Here is a 19,296-nt window from a genome sequence, read left to right as displayed (position 1 = left end):
GCCAGAAGAGGACTGGCCACCCCTCAGAGCCTGGTTCCTCTCTAGGTTGCTTCCTAGGTTCCTGCCTTTCTAGGGAGTTTTTCCTAGCCACCGTGCTTCTACACCTGCATTGCTTGCTGTTTGGGGTTTTAGACTGGGTTTCTGTAAAGCACTTTGTGACATCGGCTGATGTAAAAAGGGCTTAATAAATACATTTGATTGATTGATTGATCCACGGTATGGCGCGATTGGAATTTAAAGGCAATGTACCCGCTGCATATGTCAGCTTAATCGGAAATAACCCTTCCATTTCAATTGCACTATACTGTGGATCTTCTACGATGCGGATTGAATCGACCCCTTAGTGTATGTATAAGAAAGGACGAAGGTGGAACAGCGGAACAGTCCTGTGTTTGTGTTCGACTGACTCTTGACCGATGGCTAATTAACTGAGCAGTGGGGTAGTGTAGTGGGCAGATGGGTGAGGATGGGTACTGGGGTAGGTGTGACATCATACTGCCAGTAGCTATAATTACTTCCTGTATGTGTGGTCAGTGGAGAAGCTGCTTCCTCATAGTACCAATCTGTTGACTCAGTTAACCATTGGTGGGGTCAAAGGTCTCTTCTGATGTTTGCTGGTTACTCATCGAATCCCAGTGAATGGTGTCTGATATCATCATATATTCTACTGTGACACTGGGATGAGTGTGAGTGGATCTGACAGAGGTGTGACATGGTAGAGCTCCCGAGTGGCGCAGCTGTCTAAGGCACTGCATCTCAGTGCAAGAGGCGTCACAACAGTCCCTGGTTTGAATCCAGGCTGTATCACATCCGGCTGTGATTGGGAGTCCCATAGGGCGGCCGGGTTGGGCCGGTGTAGGCCGTCATTGTAAATAATAATTTGTTCCTAACTGACTGGCCTAGTTAAAATATATATATATATATATATATATATATATATATATATATATATAGCTGTGTAGCTACTGTACTGTGTATGACTGTTAGATGTTAGAGAAGCTAGAGAGAAAAGGGCTGAGGTTCCTATAGGTAGGTGTGTTAAGGTTTACGAAGAGGTACATGGAGACAGTATGGGGATGCTGGTGTTTGTTTTATTTATTAGTATCCCCATTACCTGGCGCCAATGGCGACAGCGAGTCTTACTGGGGTCCGACACATAACGTAAAATACTTTACAGACAAAATACTTTACAATGTATGTACATTTAAAAACATGAAACATTAATGGCATCAAACACATCCAAGATGTGGTTTCCATGTGCTTGATACCATTCCATTGACTCAATTCCAGCCATTATTATGAGCCATCCTCCCCTCAGCAGCCTCCACTGACATACCTGTCAGTACATACACACAACAAGTAGGTCACATGGGGGAGAGGCGTTGTGCCGTGAGGTGTTGTTTTATTTGTTTTTTTAAACCAGGTTTGCTGTTCACTTGCACTATTTAAGATGGAAGGGAGTTCCATGCACTCATGGTTCTGAATAATACTGTACGTTTCCTTCAATTAGTTCTGGACCTGGGGACTGTGAAAAGACCCCTGGTGGAATTTCTGGTGGGGTAAGTGTGTCACACCTGCTCCCGCTCCCCCTCTCTGGCATTGGACCTGGACTCCTTCACGTGGTTGATTACCCCCTGTTCCTCGGTGGTGCTCCCTGTGTCCGCATTAATTGTTATGTGTTCCTGTCCAGACGCTGTTCCTGTTCCTGTTCCGTTTCATGTCCGTCAGCTATTAAACCTTCACTCCCTGTACCTGCTTCTCATCTCCTGCGTCGATCCTTACAGAATGCGGACACCATTACAAGAAGCACCAGAGAGTTTTTTAGGGTTTTGTTTTGTTGGTGACGTCGGACCCGGGGGCCGCCGCCGATGGACCCGGGGGCCGCCGCCGATGGACCCGGGCGTGCCCTAGCTGGCTCAGCAGGTTCCCATCTCACTTCATGCTTCAGTCAGCTTGTTGGGCTCACATTGCCTCAGCCAGCCCATTGTTATTCTTCTTTTTTTTGTGACGTTGGGCTTGAATTCTGCCTGCCGATGGAACTGGGGGTGCCTAAGCTGGCTCGTCGGGCTGTCACGCCCTAGCTAGCTCTTGAGATTTCCTTGCCTTGGTTGGTTGCTTCAGCCGGCCCATCGGGCTTTCGCGCATCAGCTGGATCGTCAGGCTCCCACGCCTCAGCCGGCTCGCAAGGCTCACCCAGGTGCGACGCCGGATGGCTCCCCTGGGGGTGGGTGGGTGGGGTACTGTCACGCCTTCTCCCTATCCCCCTCTCAGGTGCTCGAGGGCGCCATGCTACCCTTTTTTTACACGTACCTGTCACCATCATTACGCGCAGCAGCGCTCATTGGACTCACCTGGACTCCTTCACGTGGTTGATTACCCCCTGTATATCTGTCTGTTCCTTGGTGGTGTTCATGTGTCCGCATCAATTGTTATGTGTTCCTGTCCTGACACTGTTCCTGTTCCGTGTCATGTCCGTCAGCTATTAAACCTTCACTCCCTGTACCTGCTTCTCGTCTCCTGCGTCAATCCTTACAAAGTGTGTGTGTCAGTGCAGGGTGTAAGTTGACTATGCAAACAATTTGGAATTTCCAACAGCGCTCTGGCTGTAGGGATGCTCTGACCCCCTATTTCGTTTTGTTTACCCAAAGCTACAACCTGCTATCTTCGATCCACATGCAGCCCGCATGTGCTGTACGTCTCTTCCTTCAAACACGATGATCATCGATGTCTCTTTGTGTTTCACTTGTTTTCAGTTCATAAGCTCATAATACCAGCAGCATTCTGTTCAAGTAGGGAGAGAGATGTTCTTTATTTCTCTATTATATTTTGTTATCTGCCACCAAAAGAATTTCATTACTTTTCGGTCTGTGCTGGGTTTCCAAACCACGTCAGCACCACCAGGCTTTTGATTTAAACCTTTGATGGTTTTGTTCTTGACAGAAGTGTTGCCGCGTTGCTAATGCCTCTTAATAGAAACAGAATCGCAGTGCACAAAGGGAAGGATTACTTTTCCCTTTATTGTGTCATTTCCTTTAGCACTTAGCGCGACCTAAAGGTCCAACCATTTCATTTGTCTGGGCTCTCCCAGGGCCTGACACGGAGAGGAAGGGTGATACCACGGGAGAATTGAATAGAGTGAGTCCTGCTGCCTTAAGAGTTCAGGCAGACACAGAGCTGTGATAGCAGAGGGCGAATGAGGCTTTGCAGCTATGTGCTCTTAATCAGAAATGGACAGAGCAGAGATGAAGGGGTTAAAGAGAGAGAGGGGGTACAGGGATGTGTGGATTAGAGAGAGAGAGAATAGTAGCAGATGGGATATTGATCTGCTTGTGTGAGACAGAGAGAGATTTTAATGAGTTGTGTTTGACAGTGTTATGTTGGATGGGTGGTTAGTCACTCCTCAGTCGTGAGTGCGTGCCTGGTTTCACACGTAAGTGTACTTTTAATTCCATAAAAGTTGCCATGCACATACGCAAACACTATTCCCGGTCGGTGTAGCTCATGAGTGTCTGTGTGAGGCCGGGCATCCTAATTGTACTGTATATCAATCACTTGTAAATCTATGTGCGTCTGAGTTAAATTATGGCCCAATGACGACAGTGAGAGAGACAAGGACGGACCGCCCCTTTATGGGACCTAAGTGCTGCCTCCACCTCTATCTCTGGGATCTGCCACACGCTGGGCTAATGAGATGGGCTAATGTAATGAAGAAGTACCTATACCTGGGGGACAGGACAGGACACCCCCTAGGGGATTCTAACATTTGGGAGTGTCTGTCATTGTGTTGTGTTGACATTGCAGGTGCCGGGTGGATATAGCGTCTCCCTTTAGAGATGGCTGGTATGACGTAGTAGAGCTCTGCAGCAGCATTAGCTAGAGAGAGCCTCTCTCTCTGCTACGCAGGGCCCCCTGGGGGGTCCTCAGATCTAGTTTACACTGTTCTACTGCTGTCTTTTAATAGGCTGGCCCGTTAGCTGGCCTATCTACGAGGACCACCTCTGGAGAGCAGACCCACATCAGCCAGACCTGCACCCCACTCAGCAATGCAAGGGGCGCTAACCCTCACACTCTCTCTTGTTCTATACACACACATGCATGCACACACATACGCACGCACGCACGCACGCACACACGCACGCACACACACACACACACACACACACACAGTACCAGTGAAAAGTTTGGACACACCAACTCATTCAAGGGTTTTTCTTTATTTGTACTCTTTTCTACATTGTAGAATAATAGTGAAGACATCAAAACTATGAAACAACACATATGGAATCATGTAGTAACCAAAAATGTTAAACAAATCAAAATATATTTTAGATTCTTCAAAGTAGACATCCTTTGCCTTGATGACAGCTTTGCACACTCTTGGCATTCTCTCAACCAGTTCACCTGAAAATGCTTTTCCAACAGTCTTGAAGGAGATCCCACTTATGCTGAGCACTTGTTGGCTGCTTTTCCTTCACTCTGTAGTCCAACTCTTCCCTAATCATCTAAATTGGGTTGAGGTCGGGTCATCTGATGCAGCACTCCATCACTCTCCTTCTTGGTAAAATAGCCCTTACACAGCCTGGAGGTGTGTTGGGTTATTGTCCTGTTGAAAAACAAATGACAGTCTCACTAAGCACAAACCAGATGGGATGGTGTATCGCTGCAGAATGCTGTGGTTGCCATGCTGGTTAAGTGTGCTTTGAATTCTAAATAAATCACAGACAGTGTCACCAGCAAAGCACCCCCACACCATCACACCTCCTCCTACATGCTTCACGGTCGGAACAACACATGCGGAGATCATCCGTTCACCTACTCTCTGTCTCACAAAGACACAGCGGTTGGAACCAAAAATCTCATATTTGGACTCATCAGACCAAAGGACAGATTTCCACTGATCGAATGTCCATTGCTCGTGTTTCTTGGCCCAAGCAAGTCTCTTCTTCTTATTGGTGTCCTTTAGTAGTGGTTTCTTTGCAGCAATTCAACCATGAAGGCCTGATTCACTTTGTCTCCTCTGAACAGTTAATGTTGAGATGTTTCTGTTACTTGAACTCTATGAAGCATTTATTTGGGCTGCAATTTCTGAGGCTGGTAACTCTAATGAACTTGTCCTTTGCAGCAGAGGTAACTCTGGGTCTTCCTTTCCTGTGGTGGTCCTGATGAGAGCCAGTTTCAGCATAGCGCTTGATGGTTTTTGCGACTGCAAATCAATTTTTTTCCGTATTGACTGACCTTTGTGTCTTAAAGTAATGATGGACTGTCATTTCTCTTTGCTCATTTGAGCTGTTCTTGCCATAATATGGACTTGGTCTTTTGCCAAATAGGGCTATCTTCTGTTTACCACCCCTACCTTGTCACAACACAACTGATTGGCTCAAACACATTAAGAAGGAAAGAAATTCCACAAATTAAATGTTTAACAAGACATGCCTAATTGAAATGCATTCCAGGTGACTACCTCATGAAGCTGGTTGAGAGAATGGCAAGAGTGTGCAAAGCTGTCATCAAGGCAAAGGGTGGGTACTTTGAAGAATCTCACATGTGAAATATATGTTGATTTGTTTAACACTTTTTTGGTTACTACATGATTCCATATGTGTTATTTCATATGTAGAAAATAGTACAAATAAAGAAAAACCCTTGAATAAGTAGGTGTGTCCAAACGTTTGACTGGTACTATACATGCATGGACATGCACACACACAAGGAAACACACACAATGTCAACCATTGAACCATGTCATATGAATCCGTCATTGTCACACATTATTGAATGCAGGAGTGAAGAGCAGAGAAGGGTTGTTGTGTCCGGAGCAGGTTTGACTTGGTCCTACCAGCTCAGTTTAGTCTTCCATACCCCTATGCTACTGATTAAAATACCATCGCTGGGTCGACTCACACAGCCCATTAGTGCCAACGGTTTTATATATAGGAGAACGAAAGAAGGAGAAAGAGAAACATCCAAGGGGGAGTTGTGAAAGTCCCATAAATCAAAGTAGGTTCAAAACTATCTATTTTTCCGCTCACCATCACTACAGTTCTACACACACGCACACACACGCACACGCACACGCACACACACACACACACACACACACACACACACACACACACACACAACACACAGCAGCTGAGGGGAGGATGGCTTATAATAATGGCTGGAATGGAGTCAATATGTAACCCACCATCTGTTAAAATAAGGTCTCCTTTTGATTTAACCTTAGTGTAACCAGGTGAGTCAAGCACCTTCTTATTGATAATGACGGCCTGGCTCTCTTGAAGCTTGGGAGCTGTAATATTTCCCCTGTGCTTGTAGGCTCAGTGGGGGACAGGGAGTCCCGTGGGGAGATACATAACGGCTGCAGCCCCACCTGTGGAGCCCATGAGTGGCCCTGTGACAGCTCATCAACAGCCCACGTCTGGGGCCCAAATGGCAGCCTATTCTAATATAGTGGACTACCTTTGACCAGGGCCTGCCCCCGGTGCGCTATATATGGAATAGGGTGCCATTTGGGATGCATTCCTGCTCTTACAGAGCTGCTGAGAGGGCAGAAACACTGGGACTGATACTTAAGGATACTGAACAATGGCTGCAACTGAGGAGAGTGGGAGTGGGGGGGGGGGGGGGGGGGGGGTAAAGTATAGCAGGAGTAATCTCACATGCTGTGCCCCTGTATAAAAGCGTCCATGTGAAAGTCACAGACGATCTTATGTAACGACAGAAGTGGGGCGATTGAAAGACTGGAAAATTACAAGTGGCTGTGTGTTATGTCATCTGGCCTGTCCCACCGTCATCCGCCCTGCTGCCACCGTCACCCAGCCGGATGTGTGTGTGTGTACGAGAAATGCCAGCTGTGTGTCTGTGTGTTGACCCGTAAACACGGCGCATATTATTTTTGGAAATGGCATGTGTGCATAATCACTGTGCATTGATGCCTGTCACAGTAGCTGTTACTCACCCTGACTCCTCTATGCGTTTATAGCTGTATATACTCACCTTCTCTATAATTGAGGGTGACCTTTTCCTGGAAGCAACTTGACGCCATTCATTGGTCCATTACACAAAGTCCTGAATCACTCTAGCAGCCCTAGTAGTCTACAGGTAGTCGTGGCGGTAAAGAGGTTTAGGGTTAAACATTATCGTCTCTTCATTAACATGGGGAGGCCAGTTGTGATGTTAAGAGCTGAGTCACTCATCACACACACACTCTCTGAGGGTCCATACACACACACATACTGTATAAATCATTTTGTTATACCACAGTGACCTTAATTATCCAGCAACACCCTTTCAGCTCTAGGGCAAAAACACATACTCTTGCTCTGTCCCCCCTGTCTCTCGCTCTCTCTCTCTCTCTCTCTCTCTCTCTCTCTCTCTCTCTCTCTCTCTCTCTCTCTCTCTCTCTCTCTCTCTCGTTCACTCTCTCTCTCTCTCGTTCACTCTCTCTCTCTCTCGCTCTCCCTCTACCTTTTTGAGCTCCCTTGACATTTGTTATTTTAATTTATCTTGCTCCGTCTGCCTCTCTGTTCTTCTCTCTCTCCTCTCTCTTCCTTTAAAGAACAACGGCATCTCAGAGCTCACAACCAGAGCCCCAGGAAGATCAGTCCTCGACATATCTGGATTGGTAGTACGTATAAGACCAAGACACATCCCAGTATAGTAGCTGGGACATGGGCCTGGCTAGCATCTGGTCTGCTGTGCTCTGTCTTACCCACTCTTCCACCACCACCTCAGGCAGGTGAGGGGGTTGGTTTTATCCAGCAGAGGTATCAGGTGTCAGACAGGCTGACCAGCAGCAGCAGCCACAGCAACAACCAGGGCCCCTCGCCATGTCAGTGGAGAGAGATGGAGACGTAGGGGGTCACACAGTGAGGGGGCCCTGCTGGGATGTCTCCCACTGAGGGAGTGGAGAGACGGCATTCAAGCTGAGCGCCATGATGAGATTACAGAACCCGGTGGGCACAGCCCGGGGATGTGGGGGAAGGGAAGAGTGATGGGCGAGAGAGAAAGAGGAAAACGATAGGAGAGGGAGGGGGAGGTTGAGAGAGAAGGTTGTAAAGAAACAGAGGAGGGGGATTGAGGACATTGTCATGTCACTGTCAAGGAATGAAGAATGGTATGTGGGGTGAACAGGATAAAGGGAGGAGAGGATGAAGTGGAATGGGAAGTGGGGGATGAGAGGGAGAGAGTGGGAGTGAGAGAGGGGAAGTGAGGAGAAATACAGAACCTTCATGAGGAGATTAGGATGTGTTGTGTGGCCCACCAAGCCTGTGCTTTGGCAACAGTGACCTGCTTGCTCTGACGCACAGCTCCCAGACCCAGGAGGTTTTCCAAATGGAACCCTATTCCCTCGATAGTGCACTACTTTTGACCAGAGTTTTGACCGGGACACATGGGTCTCTGGTCAAACGTAGTGCTCTACTGTATGTAGGGAATAGGGTGCGATTTGGGATGCAGACTCTGTTTGCCCTGGTTAACTAGAGGAATGAGATCCACTAGGTCGAACACAAACACATCCAGAGAGCAACTTCACGGAAAATAGAGAAGTGCTAGTGATGTTGTGTGAGACCATAAACAGAGAGGAGCAAAGGTTCAGGCTATGGCCAAGGTTGGCTGGTCTAGATCTAGAGAGAACCCGCTGGTTACAAACGGGTTAAATCAACATTGTTTCAACTTCATTTGTCAACGTATTGTGTGACCTGTTGTCTACGTGGAAAATAAATTAGATTTGAAAAAAAAAGTCATCAGCGTAAACTGTTGTTTTGAAGGTCAAATTTCAACCACAGATTTATGTGATCATGGTAACCAATATTCAACACAGACAAACCTTGTATAAAATATGTTTAATTTTCACCTTTGAAATAACGTCATTTTCGATGTACACTGCTCAAAAAAATAAAGGGAAAACTAAAATAACACATCGTAGATCTGAATGAATGAAATATTCTTATTAAATACTATTTTCTTTACATAGTTGAATGTGCTGACAACAAAATCACCCAAAAATGATCAATGGAAATCAAATGTATCAACCCATGGAGGTCTGGATTTGGAGTCACACTCCAAATTAAAGTGGAAAACCACACTACAGGCTGATCCAACTTTGATGTAATGTCCTTAAAACAAGTCAAAATGAGGCTCAGTAGTGTGTGTGGCCTCCACGTGCCTGTATGACCTCCCTACAACGCCTGGGCATGCTCCTGATGAGGTGGCGGATGGTCTCCTGAGGGATCTCCTCCCAGACCTGGACTAAAGCATCCTCCAACTCCTGGACAGTCTGTGGTGCAACGTGGCGTTGGTGGATGGAGCGAGACATGATGTCCCAGATGTGCTCAATTAGATTCAGGTCTGGGGAACGGGCGGGCCAGTCCATAGCATCAATGCCTTCCTCTTGCAGGAACTGCTGACACACTCCAGCCACATGAGGTCTAGCATTGTCTTGCATTAGGAGGAATGCAGGGCCAACCGCACCAGCATATGGTCTCACAAGGGGTCTGAGGATCTCATCTCGGTACCTAATGGCAGTCAGGCTACCTCTGGCGAGCACATGGAGGGCTGTGCGGCCCCCCAAAGAAATGCCACCCCACACCATGACTGACCCACCTCCAAACCGGTCATGCTGGAGGATGTTGCAGGCAGCAGAACGTTCTCCACGGCGTCTCCAGACTCTGTCACGTCTGTCATGTGCTCAGTGTGAACCTGCTTTCATCTGTGAAGAGCACAGGGCGCCAGTGGCGAATTTGCCAATCTTGATGTTCTCTGGCAAATGCCAAACGTCCTGCACGGTGTTGGGCTGTATGCACAACCCCCACCTGTGGATGTCGGGCCCTCATACCACCCTCATGGTGTCAATTTCTGACCGTTTGAGCAGACACATGCACACTTGTGGCCTGCTGAAAGTCATTTTACAGGGCTCTGGCAGTGCTCCTCCTGCTCCTCCACCTGAGCCACTTGTGTGGGTTGTAGACTCCGTCTCATGCTACCACTAGAGTGAAAGCACCGCCAGCATTCAAAAGTGACCAAAACATCAGCCAGGAAGCATAGGAACTGAGAAGTGGTCTGTGGTCACCCCCTATAGAACCACTCCTTTATTGGGGGTGTCTTGCTAATTGCCTATAATTTCCACCTGTTGTCTATTCCATTTGCACAACAGCATGTGAAATGTATTGTCAATCAGTGTTGCTTCCTAAGTGGACAGTTTGATTTCACAGAAGTGTGATTGACTTGGAGTTACATTGTGTTGTTTAAGTGTTCTCTTTATTTTTTTGAGCAGTGTATTATCCACTCTAAGAAAAGTAGTCTGGGCAGCACCTCCTACTGGAGAGCACCTTAGAGGCCCTATATACTGCACATAGACTTGAAATCACTGGCCACTTTAACAAAGGAACACTAGTCACTTTAATAATGTTTACATATTTTGCATTACTCATCTCATATGTATATACTGTATTCTATTCTATCTCAGTCTATGCCGCTCCGACATTGCTCGTCCAAATATTTATATATTCTTAATTCCATTTTTACTTTAGATTGGTGTGTATTGTTGTGAAATTGTTAGATATTACTTGTAAGATATTGCTGCTCTGTTGGAGCTGGAAACACAAGCGTTTCACTACACCCGCAATAACAGCTGCTAAACACTTGTACAGTGGGGAGAACAAGTATTTGATACACTGCCGATTTTGCAGGTTTTCCTACTTACAAACCATGTAGAGGTCTGTAATTGTTATCATAGGTACATTTTTATCATAGGCCACATTTTGAGGTTACTGTAACAATACATGTCTTATGTAATCATAGAACGCGTGCATGTTCAGGTTAGCAGGTCTGTGGAAATGTTCACAATTGCTATAACAATCTGCATATAATCTAAAACAGCATTGATCCCTTGCACCGTGTATTTGAATGTAATCTCAACTAACTGCAATCCAGCTCATTTGAACATGTTGCTTGATCAAACACAGTGATACCACATTAGGTTAAGTATAAATAAAGTATGAAGTACTTTTAAGTAGAAATGAACAAAACATCTGACATTGTATTCCCATTTGAACTTGTATGTGCTTCTAAATAGTTGAAAGCGCAGTGATAAAACATTGAGGTGACAACCAAACCAAATATCAGGCATTGATCTTTTCATTGGAATTTGGTTGTAATTTTAGATCAGGGGTTCTCAAACCTTTTGTGTTAGCAAATTCATCAGAGACCCGTTCATAATCAGTGCTTTAACAATAGCCTACAAGGAGTTTTACTATGACGTCTGCAGTACGTGGCTTGGATGAAGTCTCGGGCCCGGGGAAAGAACATTTAAAGGCCTCCTGGCATCAGAGAGAACATTTAAAGGCCTCCTGGCATCAGAGAGAACATTTAAAGGCCTCCTGGCATCAGAGAGAACATTTAAAGGCCTCCTGGCATCAGAGAGAACATTTAAAGGCCTCCTGGCATCAGATAGAACATGTAAAGGCCTCCTGGCATCAGAGAGAACATTTAGAGGCCTCCTGGCATCAGAGAGAACATTTAAAGGCCTCCGGGCATCAGAGAGAACATTTAAAGGCCTCCTGGCATCAGAGAGAACATTTAAAGGCCTCCTGGCATCAGAGAAAACATGTAAAGGCCTCCTGGCATCAGAGAGAACATTTAAAGGCCTCCTGGCAACAGAGAGAACATTTAAAGGCCTCCTGGCATCAGAGAGAACATTTAAAGGCCTCCTGGCATCAGAGAGAACATGTAAAGGACTCCTGGCATCAGAGAGAACATGTAAAGGCCTCCTGGCATCAGAGAGAACATTTAAAGGCCTCCTGGCATCAGAGAGAACATTTAAACGCCTCCTGGCATCAGAGATAACATTTAAAGGCCTCCTGGCATCAGAGACAACATTTAAACGCCTCCTGGCATCAGAGAGAACATTTAAAAGCCTCCTGGCATCAAAGAGAACATTTAAAGGCCTCCGGGCATCAGAGAGAACATTTAAAGGCCTCCTGGCATCAGGGAGAACATTTAAAGGCCTCCTGGCATCAGAGAGAACATGTAAAGGCCTCCTGGCATCAGAGAGAACATTTAAATGCCTCCTGGCATCAGAGAGAACATTTAAAGGCCTCCGGGCATCAGAGAGAACATTTAAAGGCCTCCTGGTAACAGAGAGAACATTTAAAGGCCTCCTGGCATCAGAGAGAACATTTAAAGGCCTCCTGGCATCAGAGAGAACATGTAAAGGACTCCTGGCATCAGAGAGAACATGTAAAGGCCTCCTGGCATCAGAGAGAACATTTAAAGGCCTCCTGGCATCAGAGAGAACATTTAAACGCCTCCTGGCATCAGAGATAACATTTAAAGGCCTCCTGGCATCAGAGAGAACATTTAAACGCCTCCTGGCATCAGAGAGAACATTTAAATGCCTCCTGGCATCAGAGAGAACATTTAAAGGCCTCCGGGCATCAGAGAGAACATTTAAAGGCCTCCTGGCATCAGAGAGAACATTTAAAGGCCTCCTGGCATCAGAGAGAACATGTAAAGGCCTCCTGGCATCAGAGAGAACATTTAAATGCCTCCTGGCATCAGAGAGAACATTTAAAGGCCTCCGGGCATCAGAGAGAACATTTAAAGGCCTCCTTGCATCAGAGAGAACATTTAAAGGCCTCCTGGCATCAGAGAGAACATTTAAAGGCCTCCTGGCATCAGATAGAACATGTAAAGGCCTCCTGGCATCAGAGAGAACATTTAGAGGCCTCCTGGCATCAGAGAGAACATTTAAAGGCCTCCGGGCATCAGAGAGAACATTTAAAGGCCTCCTGGCATCAGAGAGAACATTTAAAGGCCTCCTGGCATCAGAGAAAACATGTAAAGGCCTCCTGGCATCAGAGAGAACATTTAAAGGCCTCCTGGCAACAGAGAGAACATTTAAAGGCCTCCTGGCATCAGAGAGAACATTTAAAGGCCTCCTGGCATCAGAGAGAACATGTAAAGGACTCCTGGCATCAGAGAGAACATGTAAAGGCCTCCTGGCATCAGAGAGAACATTTAAAGGCCTCCTAGCATCAGAGAGAACATTTAAACGCCTCCTGGCATCAGAGATAACATTTAAAGGCCTCCTGGCATCAGAGAGAACATTTAAACGCCTCCTGGCATCAGAGAGAACATTTAAAAGCCTCCTGGCATCAAAGAGAACATTTAAAGGCCTCCTGGCATCAGAGAGAACATTTAAAGGCCTCCTGGCATCAGAGAAAATATTTAGAGGCCTCCTGGCATCAGAGAAAATATTTAGAGGCCTCCTGGCATCAGAGAGAACATTTAGCAGTTTTCAATCAAATTTCCTGTAATTCTACACATTTTGTCATGGGGAAAGAAATATTTTTTTACTGTTGCTGCTTTGAAGCTGATATCCTGCCATTCAACACCGAGATAAAACTTTGCCGTTTTAAAGCTTAAATTACAGTGCATTTATGTAAAATAAAAAAACAGAGAAAAATGTATAATTGGTGGAGTACTTGTAGATACCAATATCCCTGTGAGCCTCCCAGGCTCGTGTTGCCCAGGATTAAGAACATACATTGTAAGCATTTCACAGTTAGTCTACACCTGTTGTTTACGATGCATCTGACATTTGATTTGATTTGATTGTAAATGAATAATTTTACAGTGTATTTTTTTTTTTACACACTATTAACTTATTCCACAGATACTTGGCCAAAAGTCTTTTAATCTGTTGAGAGTAATATTACCCCCCAAAAATGTATGTTAAAAAAAGTTTAAAAAAAATGTAGATCTGGCGGTGGACCCCAATTTGACAACCCCTGTTTTAGATGGTTAAAAATAATATTGTTAACACATTGGGAATTCAACAAACCTTTGGCTGTTTTTTTGAATGGGGGAAAATAGGTTGGACTCTCGTTGATCAACTTACTAAATATTACCCAATTGTGTGCCCAGTGAGGAGACTTGTCATGACCTTTTTGTTTGACTTTCCAGGCTTCCATCCATATTGTACTGCACTATTCATCTGACCTGAATGCATGTATCCAAAACAACTTACCACACCTAGTTTGCAAACTGTTTTATGCTTGATCTATTTACACTGTTGGAGACTGTGTACTTGTTGCCAAACCCTCACAGTGGGGTCTACCTGGAATTAAAACCACAGAACAGAAGTCCCCATAAACCGTTCTCTTTGACACTCTCTCTGCATTCCTTCCATTGTCAAATGAATTAACCCGTCTGTCGCATACTGTGAGCACCTAGTTAGAGTGGGTAGCAGGTTACCCATTGGAACAGAGCGTGTGTACTACAGTATATATGGTAAACAGGAAGCCCAAGGGGAGTGAGCTCCAGTCTGCCTGCCACTGGTCTAGAGAGGCTGGAGAGAGGAGGGGAAAGAGGAGGAGAGAGGAGGGCAGTAACACTAACCTGATGCTGGGGTTAGATTCCACCAATCTCCCCCCTCCATATCCCTCAAGTCTGAGACGGGGAAAGGTATACAGTCCCCATATCATGCACACATTAACTGGAGATTGCATCAACGCACACATGTAATACAGTACACTTGCGTGTACTGTAGGTATGCAGGGCCCTCACTGGGAAAATCTTAAATCAATTAGCCACATGTTATTGTTTCCACATGTTTTTGTTTGCACATATGCAGACATGAATGCACGCTCACAGACTTGTTTTCTTGAGTGACATAGTTTTGCATCAAACTACTGTTCTGCAGTGAATACCCACAGGCACATGCATACTGATTGGTAAACTATGTTTGTACCATATAATGTATATACAGTATCAACCATGTACTAAGTACAGTGTATGTGTAATGACTAAAGTAGAGCTCAGAGTGATACTGATTTCTCCCGGGGGGTTGCTCTGTTAAGTGGGCTAAATCTACTTTCAAATAGAAGTATACACCTCACACACATGGTTATGGGCTTAAGAAAATGAAGACACTTGTACCATGTCAGATATATAGTTGAAATATATTCAATTTTGAGTTTGCGTCACAATATTACACTTTAAATACATCACAGGAGACTGAAACATAACAAAACCATTTGACATAGAAACACAAGATTTTTTTTGTGGGGAAAAAGTGTATTAATTATGAAATTATGAAAAATACTGATAACATTGCACACATAAGCCCACTAGAGGGCGCTTTGGTCATTTGACTGCAGGAAAGGGATCTACGTGACATAATTGGATGTCCTCTGTTCTGATGTCCAATTGTTGACTCCTAACCTCTGACCCCTGACCTGTCCCGACAATACTCAGACTTGACTCCTCCTATTGGAGTCAAATTAGGAGAACTGGACACATTACAAGCCCTGATGAGATGGGCTGGCACCCAAAATACCGAATTGCTATTTGCATGTTAGAAACGTTCTACACAGAGACTGGATTTGTGAGCTTTTAACACTTCATCAAGAGCTTCATAAGTCACTCAGGGTATTGGTGACAACGTTGGCTGGGACTTTGTTGTTGTTTACTCATCAGCACAGCCTCACACAGAAATAAACGATGTTGATGATTCTCTACTTCTCTCCCGTGCGTGTCTAGATCCGGCGCCGGCGGCCCACACCTGCAACACTGTTCAGAGTGACAGACCAGTGTTCTCCTGAGGATGATCAGTCCAGCCATCAGGTAACAGAGCGCCCCCTAGTGCCTCAGAGGATAACTGCATGTCACCCTATAATCACGTGAATGGTTGCGTTATTTCAAAATTGCAGGCCACATTCAACTTGTTCTTCCTTCCACAGTGGATTGTAGGAGAGAATGGGGTACTCAAGCCCAAGCGAGTCAACCCAAATGTGTATCAGCCACCATCCCTGAAAGGTAAGAGTATAACTGACTGAGTAAGTAGTGTCTACATGTCCTCTGTACGGTGAATTCTCCCTGTATTGATACTGTGTCTACCGTGCTTTACTGTTCTGTTGCCTCCTGATCATGTTCTTTGTCAAATGAGGGCAGTGGGGTAAGATGCACGTGACCAATTGATACATGTCATGTCAATCAGTTGGAGCATCTTCATAAGAGTAGGTACTATACTGTATATATGTGCAAGAGCGATTTCCTCTATGGAAATATATACACATGTTTTGTTTCTATGCACATAATGAGAGAGAGAGAGAGCACTAGAGGGAGAGAGAGAGAGAGAGAGAGCAGTAGAGGGAGAGAGAGAGAGAGAGAGAGAGAGCAGTAGAGGGAGAGAGAGAAAGAGAGAGCAGTAGAGGGAGAGAGAGAGAGAGCAGTAGAGAGAGAGAGAGAGAGAGAGAGCAGTAGAGGGAGAGAGAGAGAGAGCAGTAGGGAGAGAGAGCAGTAGGGAGAGAGAGAGCAGTAGGGAGAGAGAGAGAGAGAGAGCAGTAGAGGGAGAGAGATAGAGAGAGAGAGAGAGCAGTAGAGAGAGAGAGACAGACAGAGAGAGCAGTAGAGGGAGAGAGAGCGAGAGAGCAGTAGAGAGAGAGAGAGAGAGCAGTAGAGGGAGAGAGAGAGAGAGCAGTAGCGAGAGAGAGAGAGCAGTAGAGGGAGAGAGAGAGCAGTAGAGAGAGAGAGAGAGCAGTAGAGGGGGAGAGAGAGAGAGCAGTAGAGGGAGAGAGAGAGCAGTAGAGGGAGAGAGAGAGAGAGAGAGAGAGAGAGAGAGAGCAGTAGAGGGAGAGAGAGCAGTAGAGGGAGAGAGAGAGAGAGAGAGCAGTAGAGGGAGAGAGAGAGAGCAGTAGGGAGAGAGAGCAGTAGGGAGAGAGAGAGAGAGAGAGAGAGAGCAGTAGAGGGAGAGAGAGAGAGAGCAGTAGAGGGAGAGAGAGAGAGAAAGCAGTAGAGGGAGAGAGAGAGAGAGAGAGAGAGAGAGCAGTAGAGGGAGAGAGAGAGAGAGAGCAGTAGAGGGAGAGAGAGAGAGCAGTAGAGGGAGAGGGAGAGAGAGAGAGAGCAGTAGATGGAGAGAGAGAAAGAGAGAGAGAGAGCAGTAGAGGGAGAGAGAGAGAGAGCAGTAGAGAGAGAGAGAGAGAGAGAGAGAGAGAGCAGTAGAGGGAGAGAGAGAGAGAGAGCAGTAGAGGGGGAGAGAGAGAGAGCAGTAGAGGGAGAGAGAGAGAGAGAGAGAGCAGTAGAGGGAAAGAGAGAGAGAGCAGTAGAGGGGAAGAGAGAGAGAGAGAGCAGTAGAGGGAGAGAGAGAGAGCAGTAGAGGGAGAGAGAGAGAGAGCAGTAGGGAGAGAGAGCAGTAGGGAGAGAGAGAGAGAGAGAGAGCAGTGGAGAGAGAGAGAGCAGTAGAGGGAGAGAGAGAGAGAGAGCAGTAGAGGGAGAGAGAGAGAGCAGTAGAGGGAGAGAGAGAGAGAGAGAGCAGTAGAGGGAGAGAGAGAGAGAGAGAGAGAGAGCAGTAGGGAGAGAGAGCAGTAGAGGGAGAGAGAGAGAGCAGGAGATGGAGAGAGAGAGAGAGAGAGAGCAGTAGAGGGAGAGAGAGAGAGAGAGAGCAGTAGAGGGAGAGAGAGAGAGAGCAGTAGGGAGAGAGAGAGAGAGAGAGAGAGAGAGAGAGAGAGAGAGAGCAGTAGAGGGAGAGAGAGAGAGAGAGAGAGCAGTAGAGGGAGAGAGAGAGAGAGAGCAGTAGGGAGAGAGAGCAGTAGGGAGAGAGAGAGAGAGCAGTAGAGGGAGAGAGAGAGAGCAGTAGAGGGAGAGAGAGAGAGAGCAGTAGAGGGAGAGCGGTAGGGAGAGAGAGCAGTAGGGAGAGAGAGAGAGAGCAGTAGAGGGAGAGAGAGAGAGCGCAGTAGGGAGAGAGAGCAGTAGGGAGAGAGAGGGAGAGAGAGAGAGAGCAGTAGAGGGAGAGAGAGAGAGAGAGCAGTAGAGTGAGAGAGAGAGAGATAGAGAGAGCAGTAGAGAGAGAGAGAGAGAGAGCAGTAGAGGGAGAGAGAGAGAGAGCAGTAGGGAGAGAGAGCAGTAGGGAGAGAGAGAGAGAGAGAGAGCAGTGGAGAGAGAGAGAGCAGTAGAGGGAGAGAGAGAGAGAGCAGTAGAGGGAGAGAGAGAGAGCAGTAGAGGGAGAGAGAGAGAGAGAGAGCAGTAGAGGGAGAGAGAGAGAGAGAGAGAGAGAGAGCAGTAGGGAGAGAGAGCAGTAGAGGGAGAGAGAGAGAGCAGTAGATGGAGAGAGAGAGAGAGAGAGAGAGCAGTATAGGGAGAGAGAGAGAGAGAGAGCAGTAGAGGGAGAGAGAGAGAGAGCAGTAGGGAGAGAGAGAGAGAGAGAGAGAGAGAGAGAGAGAGCAGTAGAGGGAGAGAGAGAGAGAGAGCAGTAGAGGGAGAGAGAGAGAGAGAGCAGTAGAGGGAGAGAGAGAGAGCAGTAGAGGGAGAGAGAGAGAGAGAGAGAGAGAGAGCAGTAGGGAGAGAGAGAGAGAGAGAGAGAGAGCAGTAGAGGGAGAGAGAGAGAGAGCAGTAGGGAGAGAGAGCAGTAGGGAGAGAGAGAGAGAGCAGTAGAGGGAGAGAGAGAGAGCAGTAGAGGGAGAGAGAGAGAGAGCAGTAGAGGGAGAGCGGTAGGGAGAGAGAGCAGTAGGGAGAGAGAGAGAGAGAGAGAGAGCAGTAGAGGGAGAGAGAGAGAGCGCAGTAGGGAGAGAGAGCAGTAGGGAGAGAGAGGGAGAGAGAGAGAGAGCAGTAGAGGGAGAGAGAGAGAGAGAGCAGTAGAGTGAGAGAGAGAGAGATAGAGAGAGCAGTAGAGAGAGAGAGAGAGACAGAGAGAGCAGTAGAGGGAGAGAGAGAGAGAGAGAGCAGTAGAGGGAGAGAGAGAGAGAGAGAGAGAGCAGTAGAGGGAGAGAGAGAGAGCAGTAGGGAGAGAGAGAGAGAGCAGTAGGGAGAGAGAGAGAGAGAGAGAGAGAGCAGTAGAGGGAGAGAGAGAGAGAGAGAGCAGTAGAGGGAGAGAGAGAGAGAGCAGTAGAGGGAGAGAGAGAGCAGTAGAGGGAGAGAGAGAGAGAGAGAGAGCAGTAGGGAGAGAGAGAGAGAGAGCAGTAGAGGGAGAGAGAGAGAGAGAGAGAGAGCAGTAGGGAGAGAGAGCAGTAGGGAGAGAGAGAGAGAGAGAGAGAGAGAGAGCAGTAGAGGGAGAGAGAGAGAGAGAGCAGTAGAGGGAGAGAGAGAGAGAGAGAGAGCAGTAGGGAGAGAGAGCAGTAGGGAGAGAGAGGGAGAGAGAGAGAGAGAGAGAGAGAGAGAGAGCAGTAGAGAGAGAGAGAGAGAGAGAGAGAGAGAGAGAGAGAGAGAGAAAGGGAGAGTGATAGATTTGAGAGTGTGACAGCTGTGAGACACTGAGTGTGAGTCTGTGCAGCTCTGGATCATCCAGGATTACCAAAG

General features: G+C 46.7%; 1 protein-coding gene across 1 annotated transcript in view; it reads left to right on the top strand.

Annotated features, from left to right (window-relative positions):
• The window catches only part of LOC110486237 (uncharacterized), a 32,491-nt gene that overhangs the window by 9,445 nt on the left and 3,750 nt on the right, over positions 1 to 19,296 (top strand). Inside the window, exons 2-3 of the mRNA XM_021557683.3 lie at positions 15,547 to 15,630; positions 15,747 to 15,822. Coding sequence (XP_021413358.2) covers positions 15,547 to 15,630; positions 15,747 to 15,822 — 160 coding nt within the window. The remainder of the gene's footprint in view (positions 1 to 15,546; positions 15,631 to 15,746; positions 15,823 to 19,296) is intronic.

This window comes from Oncorhynchus mykiss, chromosome 13, assembly GCF_057628025.1.
Source record: "Oncorhynchus mykiss isolate SJ-2025 chromosome 13, ASM5762802v1, whole genome shotgun sequence".
Classification (NCBI taxonomy): Eukaryota; Metazoa; Chordata; class Actinopteri; order Salmoniformes; family Salmonidae; genus Oncorhynchus; species Oncorhynchus mykiss.
The sequence above is the reverse complement of the archived record's forward strand: the minus strand, read 5'-3'. Positions and strand labels throughout refer to the sequence as shown.